A 12,422-nucleotide genomic window follows, 5' to 3' on the forward strand; every position below is an offset into this window, starting at 1 on the left:
CGCCTAGATCTTTGATATTGTTAACTTTAGTCAAAAGATTCGATTCGATTTTATATGGAAAATTAAGAGCTAATGCAGATTTAGAAAATGATATAGCTTTGCATTTTCCAATATTAAGTTTCAAACTGTTCAAAAAACACCACGTAGAAATATAGTCCAAATCTTTTTGATCTCTTACCAATCATCAATGGTTTTAATTTTAAAGTACAATTTTAAATCATCAGCATATAGTAGGTAATTACAATTTTGTATTATGTCAACTATATCATTAATATATATTAGGAAAAGTAAAGGGCCAAGATGACTCCCTTGCGGAACGCCGGAGGTACATTTTATACTTCTCGAAACTTTGTGGTCAATAATTACTCGTTGAGTTCTGGTTTCTAAATACGAAGAGATCCATTGAAACATCTCAGAATGAAAACCAAAATATTGAAGCTTTTTCAGTAAAATAATATGATCTACCGAATCAAAAGCTTTACTAAAGTCGGTGTAAATAGCATCTACTTGACATTTATTCTCCATTGCATTAAGGACATATGAAGAGAAAACAGCCAAATTAGTCACAGTAGACCGACCTGATACGAAGCCATGTTGTGACTCAGATAAGCATTCCTTTATCATAAATTCTATTTTATCTTTAACCAGACTTTTGAAAAGTTTGGGGATGGGGGAGAGCTTGCAGATTCCTCTATAATTGTCTAGTAGATTTTAAGAACCTGCCTTGAATATAGGAACAAGAAATGCTTCTTTCCATTCTGGTAAAAAGAACCTCATGGACAATGAGTTGTTGAACAATTTTAACAGAGGCAAACAAAGAGAATCACTACAATTTTTCAAAATGCTTGATGGTATTCTATCGGCACCGCAACTATTATTTATTTTAAGGGCGTGAAGCGCTACTGAAACCTCATCGAAAGTCAATTCCATTGAACCAATGTCAACTTTTTCTTCCAAGTTTGAAACAAAAGTGTTAATTGGGGAGTAGTAAACAGACTCAAAAAAGTTACCAAAAAATTCCAAATGAGTATCAGCATTTGACGAATTGACTCCTTTATAACTAACATTTTGAGGAATCCCAGATGACTTTCTTTTGGAGTTTATGGAAGACCAAAACGATTTACTACTATTTTGTATGTTGTTTTCAATATTCACAATGTAATTTCTGTAGAGCAACTTATTTAATACTGACAAATCTCGTCTAAGGTTGCTAAAAACCGTATAATCAGTGTGGTATCCTGTTATTTTAAATTTCGCTAATGCTTTATTTTTAATATTTTTAAGGTGTAAAAGCCTTTTGTTATACCATAAAGGTTTCGAAGATTTCCGTTTTTGTACACGCGGGCCAAATTGATTAAAGCCCATAAACAAATTTCTGCAAAACGATTATAATCGCGTCCTAAGTCAAAAAAATTTAGTTTAATATTCCAATCAATGCCAGAAAAGAAATTTCCTAGTTCAATGAAGTTAGTTTTTGAAAAATTAAATGAATTTACATAAGAATTGGCTTCGATTTGTTGGTAATCGTACATTGTACATAACAATATTAATAACATTTCTTTACGGTGAAGAGAATTATTATTAAGTAAAGAAAATGGAGCTTCTATAACACTAACGTTAAATCATCAGAGCAAATAAAAACAAGATCTAATATTTTCATTAAACAATAAGTAACAAAATTAATTTGGCAAAGGCCTAATGAGCAAATAAAATCAATAAAACAAATTTCAAAATCTCGGTTTAAATTACAAGCAATAAGGGTTTTTTTCATTTTGGGACCATGTCCAAACAATATTGTTGTTAATAAACATGCCTCCTATTTTGTGATGTTTGTTGTTATTGTCACTTTTTGTGTTTTCATTTGTTGCCGCCGAAGATAAAACTATGAATAATATGAAAATGTTTGTCCAATGTCTGATATTTTTGTAAATCAGCTTCAGTAATAAACCCAATTTGTTCCAAGGGAAGGAAGTGAAGACTTCATTTAATCCACAGGGATGTAACTTGGCTTTAAAAATATTTTTTTGTTTTCAAAACTAGTTTGGATTAGTTTTTTGTGCAAGAGCGATACAAAAATCGTTGCCTGTCGAATATACCAATGTTCCTACGCCCCAAAGTTTCAATAGTTACAACAAATTTTAATATTGAATGTATATACATTATGTATGTAGAACGACAACCGTCTTGCAAATTTATTTTTTATAATATCATTATAAAGTCCTCTTTTGCAATTCCAAAAACTTGTTTTATTTATTTAACAACAATTAAGAGAGATTACTAATGTTTGTATATAAAAAAATGCGTAACAGAATTCATTGTATATTTTTGAGTTTTTATTGTTATTTTCTAGCAAAACTTAACTACACCGAAACTTTTTTGCTTCAATTTGCTTAGTTGTCAATGAAAATTAATAGCAGACGATACCTACTTAGCTATCGTGCAAACGCTATCGTTTTGACGATATCACTTTGACGATTATCGTCTCACGTGAAGTGAGACTATCGTCGAAACGATATCGTCTGACGATAATCGTTTTACGGAATGACCCTCCAGTATTCTTCTAATGTTTTCCAGAAATTTTATGTGATATATTTTAAAATGATTTTTGAAGCTTTTTATTTCTTTTTTATTGATTGAAAATTTAATCTTTTCCTAAAAGTTAAGCAAACCATATTTTTGAACTTCTGATTTATTATATTTTCTTCTCTCGTTTTCATTTTTTTTCGCCGATGCTCAATCAGTCGACTTCCTATATAAACAAACCAAATTTGATAAAAACTCATTGATTATTCATTTGTCACTCCGAAATAATAATCTCAAAACAGTAAGCTTGACTTCTCTCACTGCACCGTTAAATCGAATTGTTAAACAAAATCAAAAATTCATAAATAATAAATGGAAGATTGATGTATTCATTTGATATCCACGCTAAACTTATTAACAAAGACCCACATACTTCCTTCATTCAAACACAATGTAAAATGTCATAAACTATCAATATTAATAATAATAATTGTTATTTTGTTGTTGATTTATTTATTACTTTTCGTTTTAGCTACAGAAACATCTACAATAGGTATACATAAATATAAAAATAATTATAGGTAATATAATGTTTAATTAAATGTACTTCGTTTAGTTGAAGTACGCGGCGGAAAACTATAAAATTTACCTACATTTATATCTTTTTGTGCTTTCGTCATTTTCGCGTACACTTAAAATTTAAATCAATTTAAATTACAAAATAAAAATAATAATAAAAATAGTGCTTACTAAGCTACGAATTAAATTTAAAGTCAGTTCATTTGTTTATTGTTTTTTTGTTGCTGTTGTTTGTAAAGAGTTTAATAAATTATTTAATATCCCTCAGCAAATCGGCAAATCCCATAACTATCTCGCTTTCTATCCGGTCCACATTCTTCTGTAGCCCCAAGTAGTTTCAATTCAATTTCCGTTGTTTTTGCACTCTCGTTGCTGTTGCTGCTCTCGCTGATGCTGGTGTTGTCATTGTCATCGTCGTCGTCGTCGTTATTGGCATTAGCGTTACCGTTTTGAATGGGTCTTGGATACTTGGGGTATTGTGATGATGAATGCATTGACCTGGAGTGCAAGTCCAGGATTTCCGGATTGAAACGTAACGGATTTAGTGGTGGATAGACGTAGTTGTGGACAGCCTCCTCGAGTCTGTCATTTGTCAATGGCAAATCGACTGTACGTGATTCACCTACTTCTTCGTTGTCGTCACTATCATCATCATCGAGGGTGCTAAGGAGTTGTTCGTCAAATATAGTGCGCTGCCGTGGCTGGACCCGATTGGAGTCTAACGACAACAGGCCATAGAGTCCACCCTGGATGGCTCGGGCCATTCGAAAGAAGTTGCCATTGGAGTCCATAAACTTGCTGCCACTATTCTGTTGAGCAGATTGAGGGGGTAGGGCTTGAATCACTGTGGGTTCAGCTTCTAGATGGAACGGTTTTATCAAATGATGGTAGGATAGTGGATAGGGCGGTGGTAGAACGTCGACTTGGGGTCCGTGGGGCTGCTGTTGTTGGAACTGTTGTTGTTGCTGTTGATGTTGATGATGCTCCTGCTGCAGTTGTTCCAGATCAGAATGAGTGCTGGAGATGTCAACTCTGTAGGGAGTTCTTCCCTCGATATATTCTGCAATTCTTGCCGAAGGTTGATGCTCCTCAATGATGATGTGAGGACTCTGAGATTGCTGAGACTGGTGATGGCGTGCTAGAAAATTGAAGTTCTGGCTTCCTGCTCCTGACTTTAGTGACTGCCGGTATTTGGAACCAGATTCCGGATGGTATTTCTTGTGAGACGACTTGGTTCGTTTTGTGGATTTCGATAGGAGATCGATTAAATTCACGCCATCCACCGGGCTTGGTGGAATGAAGACGATCATGAAATTTTCTAGGTCAGCTCGAATGTTGTATTGACCCTCTTGCCGCTGGTCGTAGGTGATAACTCGTCTCTTTGGATCGACAATTGTGTTTTCTTCCTCTGATTGTTCGACTGGGAGGGTTGCAGAAGGTGATTCCACTTCAAGTGGAGGCTTTGTAACTTCACTAGCAAGCTGGGAAGGAATTTCAGTTGGTTTGTTGGTTGGCAGAGAAGGTGGCGTAGTTGATAGCTCTTGGATAATAACTGTGGTTTCTCCAAGTGCTGATGCCGGTGGCGGTGGGTCCTTTTCTTTTTCGACGATATTTGATGTAGGTTTCTCTTCCAACTGCTGTCCATTAGCTGCTGTGGCTACCAGCAACAACACTGCGCAAATAATTATTCGCCACATTTCTGGATTTGATGATGATGGGGAACCGAACGAACTATACACTATCTACTACTCACGGCCAAGTTCAGAACCAAACTGATCGTGAGTATTGCTGCCGTGAATGATATCACCTCTCTATTCAGGCAATGGCAACGCAAAGTCGCAAAGCAGCAAGAGCAGCAGCGGCGGCCAGCTATGGCTACTAATGGAGGTTTTTGTTTTTTACATCTCCTTAGCGTGTTGTTGTTTTGTTTAGTTTTTTCCTTTTGCAGACTTTTCTTCTTCAAACCCTGGGTATACCTTACCTACGTTACGTACATATGTCTAATAATTGTGTTTGTGGATGACAGGTTTTCCAGAATGTGACTCTCGGCTCGGCGGTACACCTCTTTATTATCTTCCTGGTTTTTCGAATCGAAGTTTAAGTTGGTTTGCTTTGGAAATTTATAACAGAACTGCACCTTTTTTCTTTGGTCGTCATCATCTTCATCATAGGCAGCAGAATTGTAAGAGTTCTCTTTGGTGGGCATTTTGTGTGGTAAAAGTGATTTGGTATTCTGGATGCAAAGGCTTTGCGTGGTTTCGGTCAGTTTCGGTTATTCGATGGATGAACGTTAAGGTATGTACCTACAAGTTTGTCTCCTCTCCGTCCACAATGCATCATAGGAAAATGGTCATATGAGTAGCTAAATACGATTGCTATGTGGGATGATTTGAAGTGAAGTTTTGTGTGTTTGATTTTGAATTTTTGCTGGCCACAAGTCTTGGTTTAGTTTGATGGTTTGAATTTTTGTATTTATTTTTGTTTTGTATGCTTTTCAAACTCTTTCGTGAGGAATAATCTTGAGGTCTAATGTGAGTTGGTTATTTGCTTAGGCTTGGGTATTATGTACATACCTCGAGTGATTAAGTCCGAGTTGTTATATTAGATGTGTTCTAGGAAGAACATTAACCACCAAAGTGGTTGGTTGGTGATTAAGAATGAAGAGGAGGAGTTTATACGTATGGGTAACGGCAAACACCTTTGCTTCGAGTCGTATAATTTTTGTGTTCTAGCACCTAGTTTGTGAGTTTTGTCAGGAATTTGATGTTCTAATTTTAATTTACGAGTATGTGCCTAGCAATAGGTTCTTAGATTTTATTGGAACAATGCGCATGCATCTGGTTATATTACTTTTGAAAAAAGTTCCTTTATAGCATATAAGATCTTTCAGTGTTAAGACATATTGTTTCTTATTTGAAGAAGGACCAAACAAAAATGTTGATAAAAACAGAAAATTATGCCGTTTTAAAAAGATAAATTTAGATTTATAAGAAAGAAAACAAATACTTATCGGATTGTCTTCAATTCTTTGAATTTAATTTTTGAACGCAGGACCCTTTTACTAATCATCGAACTGTCATTGTCAATTTATTCAGAAAGCTCGACATTTTCATCAAATCTTCAAATTACAATACTATTTGTTGTGAGATGTTGCCGTTTCATTGAGACAGCGAGTTGTTCCAAGTGTCGAAAACATTGCTGCATTTCAGGTATCGGTAGCAAATGGTCCAATTCATTCAATTCCACGGCGTTCTCAAGAATTGGAAATCAAACCACATTATAGCATTTGTCCATGCAAGTTCAATTTGATTCAAGATTTGAATCCGATGGACCATTTGAAGCTACGTGCGTTCTTCGATTGTAAAACATTTCAAATCCTTATTGGAAAACCCTTTATTTCTTCTTAAAAAAATAATCACTTTAAAATGTATTTTGGCTAAAAATTACTCTGAACTTTTCAAGACCTCCATCATGGTTTTTAGCTGAAACTCACAGATTTCTTAGATTATATTGGCCCTCATTGGTTGAATCGTTATCGGATTCTTGGGATAACATCTTTCAAACTTCCCCACGAAGAAATCCAAAAAGATCAAATTGAATGTGAACAAGTGTCATCACCAAAATGGATGATAAAACGATTTGGGAGTAGAAGATCGATAGTAAACCAAAGGTTCACTTTCAGTAAAACAAAGATTCTGGAACTCTCATCATTTACCAATAGGTTATTCCCATACCCTTTTTTAATGAAAAATGGTCCAACGGTAGACGACATCCACACAAAACTATCTCTCTGTGTGGATGCATTGGCTTCTTGACAAGCAAAAAATGTGGTTGAGATGAAAAGGTGACTCGTCAGAAAATGAGAAAATATGAATTTTGGAAAAAATCGTTGTTTAGTAAAAGCTGCTCTAAAGCCCAAACTGCAATATTATTGGTATTTATCAATTGCTAACAATGGAAACAAATATTCCGAGATCTTTGTGATTGTCATTCTTTGATCTTTGAGTCAGTATAATTCTCCTCTGTACGATAATTCAGACCATACGTTTTGTCCACTGGCATATACCAATATCATAAACTAAGCTTGCGTACACCAAGTAGGGTCGGTGGTACACAAAATGAATTTTCGAAACTAGTGCGCTATATTTCACAATATTATTTAAGAATAAAGCGATTCATTTCATTCCTTGGAAATATGATGCATAAATCACAAAGTACTAAAGTTCAGCTTTCAGTTAAATAAAAAAAACAAGAAATTTATAGTTAGGGAGATGTTTTCTTGAAACTTGCCTATCCAGTCAACTAATAAAGTTGTCGTTATTGAAAGCCAATTTTTGGCAGCTGTACAATCAAGTCAAAAGTAATTAGATAGATAGATACAGATTTTATTGAATTAAAGTTAAATTTACATTACACACCAAAAGCGTTTACAAAAATCATTACAGCATGTCGATTGCCGTCTGCCAGGCTGACAACAAAACACAATGAATGTAAAAAGCCCTTAATATAATTACTTTTTAATATTAAAAAAGGTGTTTATACTTTTTAGACTATAAACAATTCATGAAAGTTTAAAAAATTATTTAAAAACAGTGAATAGAAACACAATCGGAAATGTTCGTTCATTATAGCACTTCTATATCTAAGCGCAGTTTTGCAAAAATTCGTAAAGATTGACAACATTCATTTCATTCAATAAACTTATCACTTTCCTTCTGATTTCTCTGAGAATGGGGCATTTTCCTAAGAAGTCGGCAACATCTTCTCTTTCTGATAGGTTGCAGATATTACACTCGATGAGTAAATCAGATCTGTGTTGAATGAAATTTAATTAGTTCACTACCTAGTCTGACTATCATAGAAATCACACGGACATTATTGAAATCCTTAAAATAGTTGTTCTCTGCAAGGTTATGATTTAATCTGCTGTAAGTTGTTCTGTACAAGAAATTAGACGCATCAGTAATATATTCAGCTCTACATTTCTCATCAACCTTTAAAATGACTTCATACAAGATGTTTTTAGCTGTTGTTACTGTTGTTACTGTTTTTACTTGTATGGCTTTTATGGCCAGTTTTTTCACGACCTTTGGAGTATTTTTTTAATTAATTATGTCATATGAACCTGTCCACTATAAAAAAAAACAATTTTTTTTAAAGGAAACCACTAGCTCGATCAATTTTTTAAATTGTTAGTAACAAATATTATTTCACAACCAGTTGCTTAAATATACGTAAATAAAAATCACTCGTATTATAACTTATGTAGATTTGATTTTAACGAATTTGAAAAAAAAATCATTTAAAGTCCCCAAAACACAAATGTTTCTTTATATACTTTTGTCATCAATACGACAGTTTTGAATTGAAATTGACACTACGAAGCTAGGGAAGTTATAACTACGTAGTGACTACATTAATGACTATTTAAGAACATTAGAACGAAACCTGCGTGGTTTCGTAATGTTTTATTTTGAAAGCTTTTTTTAACCTCTATTAAAAAAACTAGATGCTGAAAAATATTCAGCAGAAATTTAGATTTCATCAAAATGCTCCAATATTTTCCCAGAAATAAATTTGGAAAATTCATTTATGGAATCATTAACGCGACATTTTTGCACCAATTTTTTGTCGGGTAATTCCGAATCATTGTGCTTCATCTATTCCAAACTTTGTATTTTAAAATATACTTTTCGAATTCTCTAGTCTCATAGGCTTTTTATAAAGATAATATAATGAACTGCATTACTGGAGGAAGAAATAGCCTGGCTAGGCTAATTAAATACAATTGATGTTTTGAATGAATTAAGATATCTTGGAGTATTGTTTACAAATCCTAAGTATGGATACAATTCTAAGTGAGAAACTTGTTAATGCCAAGAGTGCCCTTAAAAGTTTTTGGAATTTTTTAAAGTAATAGAAGTGTAGCTCAAAGCTGTAAATACTGTTAAGTTAAAGCAGTCTCCGAATCAATCATGTTCTTTGCAGCTTTCACAACCTTTAACATAATCAATTAGAGATGCTGCTGCTATGCAGCATGGTTAGAACTGAACTAGATAAAAAGTGTGGTTTGAAGCTTCAATTGCATATTCTATAAAAGTGTACAATTGAATTCACCATTACTTTAAAAAGTTGTTTAAAAAATTGTGTTACTACAAAAATGTGACTATCTATTAAATACAAACTCCTGTTATATTTTAATCTTCAATTTTGATTGCGCTTAATATACAAACTTGTTTAAAACATCTCTCTTCTATCAAAAACCATATCATTCGAGGCACTTCTTGTGCAATCATCAGAAAAAAGATATTCAATTAATAAACTCTCTAAATATATGTATTCTAGAGAGCGTTATTTTAAAACAACATCAAAATACTTTTAACATTATGCAATTACCTTCATAATTACCACCTTGATTCATAAAAAACATAACATCAGAACAGGTTCAATGGACTGCTACCAAAGAAGGAAAAACTTAATCAAAATACTTAAGCATAAGCAACTACGTACTAGTAGAGTCCAATTTAAAAAAAAAATCTGGAAAAGTCGTCCAAAGCAGGAAATCGTGTGTTCTTTAAACCCAAGCTTTTTTTTAGAACTTATCGGACATCATCGTGGTATCCTTTTGATTATTATTTTCGCAATTTAACATTCATTTAGTTAGGTATACGAAACGTATACGCCCGTTTGGTTGTTAACTTCTGGGACAAAGTTGTTTACTTCCTGCTCTGGCTGAGACTAAATGTTGGATTGCGTCTTCACGGAGAAGATGCGATAATGAAGTAGAAAAGAATTGTCCCTTTGGCTGGCAGAGAACGAACGACAATATAATAATTTAAGCCACAAAGTAGGTCTTGACCATGATCATGTCCATGGCCATTTATTTATACCGTCCTTCCCCTTTTACTGATGTCATCGCTGAGTGTTTTATTTACTAAGGGCAAGTTATTGGTTTGGCTGGACAAAAGTTGAAATCAATATTTCGCCTTAGGGCTAATTTTAAATATTTATTTATGCTCAAGAAAACTAACAAATTTCTCTCCATACAAACTTTTCCGGTACAGATAATGTGATGTGTCCTTTTATTTGGGGACTATAGCTTAATACAAATTTTTTAAATAACAAAGGTGCGTATACGCCTAAGTGTACAACACCGTTGTACATTCACCCTGAAGCAAATTGATGGGTGATGATTTGATACACTCTTGTGCATCTTGTGTGAAGTTTAAGTTTGTTTCTGTGTTACCTGAGGCTCCTCGTGCAAACATTTTTCTTTTTTGGAACACATAACTAGTTAAAATAACACTACAAAAATATCCCCGTAAATTTTCAAAATGAAATCCACATCATTTATGAATTAAACTCTGTTTAAAAGTTTTTTTTTTAATTTTAAACACGTTTTTCTCAAAAACCCTTTTTTTAAGTTTGCCAGACTGATAACTCAAACAGCCCAGTTCTAACCGTAAACCAAAGTTGTAACCCGTACGCTTCGCTAAGAATTTTCAGTTCCTTGCAACGGAACTAAGGACCGTTTCACAGACGATCCACTTAGGAATCCCGAAAAGAAGAAACACGTTTTCTTCCAACTCCCAACATTCCTCTTTCGCTGTTGCGGCCCGTTACGCGAACAACAAGGGGAATTTAGTGAAATAGTCGACGACCGTCAAAATATAAAACAAATCCTTGCGACGATTTTGGTAATGGACCCACCAAATCCACGCAAATCATTTCCCACGGTTGAGAATTTCCTACTCTTTCGGTCATTAGACCAGCTGGTTTTTCCTTCACCGGTTTCACGCTTTGACAAATTTTACAATTCCTAACATAGCTCGTAATATCACTCCTCATTTTGGGCCAGTAATACTTTTCTGCTATCCTAGTAAAAGCTTTCTTAACGTCCATGTGCCCTGAAAGCGGAGCATCATGGCACTCGATGGGTATTCTAACGGGCTCTTTTTTAGCTGTGATTTCATTTTAATCACCCAAGGGTCCGAATCCGCTTCAGAAGCACTAGCTAATTCTCAAACTCCTCGCGACAACATATAAGGAACGTCATGTTCTTTGCCCTTTCTATGGATGATCTTGAAATCAAATTGTTGGATCCGAATGGCGCAACAAGCTAATCTACCCTGCGGTAGGTTCCTGTGCCACCTGCATTTTTTTTCATCTTGTGAAGAACTGAAAAATCTTTCAAGAATAATTTTTTTCATAAAAAGTGCTTTCTCAAATTAGAATCATCTAAGAGTCATTCTTTTCAGGAAAAGAGCTTTCTCAAATTAGCAGTTCGGATTCGGCATATAAACTGTAAGTCCTCTTCATCCCTAAAAATAGTGCCTCTCTACGTGATGACATAATCCGTTTTACCAAGAATACTAAATGTGATATTGGTATTTTAATATACGATAAATAAACGTACTTAATTTAATAACGATTTATTTATATCTTAACTTCAAGCCCTTACATTTATCGACTCCTTAAGAAATTTGAAAAGCTGCGAGACGTTTCAAAAGTTTGGTGAAGTCAATTGCTGAAGTTAAAGCGAAAAAACACTTTAGGAAAATGGAAAGTCTTGTAAAGAGATTTTCAATAAGGACCTGACAATTTTGTTTCTAAATAAACCTTTTGAAATAACTTCATTATAGACTTGAAGTACAATCACAACTTTTATAATTGGGTTTGTTATTAAATTTATCATCTTGGCGCATCGTCTTCAGAACCCAGTCGGAGAACTTACATTGTAGCTTCAAATGATCTAAATGGTTTTGAACCTAAATGCTTACACAAAATATGATAACCAGGTAACGCCGTGAAATATACAGGTTTTGATAGTTTGCTACGGATGGCTGAACGGCAGTGATATTTCCGACAATTCAACCATATTGTTGTCTCACTGATACGGCAACATCACACAACCGATATGTAGAATATTTACAAGAAACTTGATATTGACTGATATTTACTAGTGTGAGAGTTAAGACCGAACATTAGAGTTAAGGTTGTTTAAGTTGCTGTCAATGACCCGCATTTCGGTAGATTTTTGTAATTTGCAGATCTTCGTTCATGTACTTTATCATGATGAAAATGTTCAGTTTACTTAATATAATGACAATGACAGTTCAATGATTAGGAAAAGAATGCGTTCACAAATTAAATTCAAACTCGTAAAGTCCTTATATCAGAAAACCCGACATGCGTTTTTGTATACGTTGTTGGTAAAAGCCTAAATTTAATGACAGTTTTGGTAGGTGATGAAATAATAACGTTTTTTTTTCTAAACCAAATGAGGCAACCCTAGGTTATTGTACTATTTGCTATTTATA

General features: G+C 34.1%; 2 protein-coding genes across 2 annotated transcripts; one reads left to right on the plus strand and one right to left on the minus strand.

Annotated features, from left to right (window-relative positions):
- Positions 1 to 2,998: 2,998 nt before the first annotated feature.
- Positions 2,999 to 4,921, minus strand: LOC129941960 (probable serine/threonine-protein kinase tsuA). Its single transcript, XM_056050740.1, has one exon. The coding sequence runs from the start codon at positions 4,797 to 4,799 to the stop codon at positions 3,357 to 3,359; it is 1,443 nt and encodes a 480-aa protein (XP_055906715.1). The 5' UTR covers positions 4,800 to 4,921; the 3' UTR covers positions 2,999 to 3,356.
- Positions 4,900 to 5,698, plus strand: LOC129941961 (uncharacterized). Its single transcript, XM_056050741.1, has 3 exons — positions 4,900 to 4,989; positions 5,051 to 5,072; positions 5,129 to 5,698. Exons 1-3 carry the CDS (start codon positions 4,900 to 4,902, stop codon positions 5,458 to 5,460), a joined length of 444 nt encoding a protein of 147 aa, XP_055906716.1. The 3' UTR covers positions 5,461 to 5,698.
- Positions 5,699 to 12,422: the final 6,724 nt, after the last annotated feature.

Source organism: Eupeodes corollae, chromosome 1, assembly GCF_945859685.1.
Source record: "Eupeodes corollae chromosome 1, idEupCoro1.1, whole genome shotgun sequence".
Classification (NCBI taxonomy): domain Eukaryota; kingdom Metazoa; phylum Arthropoda; class Insecta; order Diptera; family Syrphidae; genus Eupeodes; species Eupeodes corollae.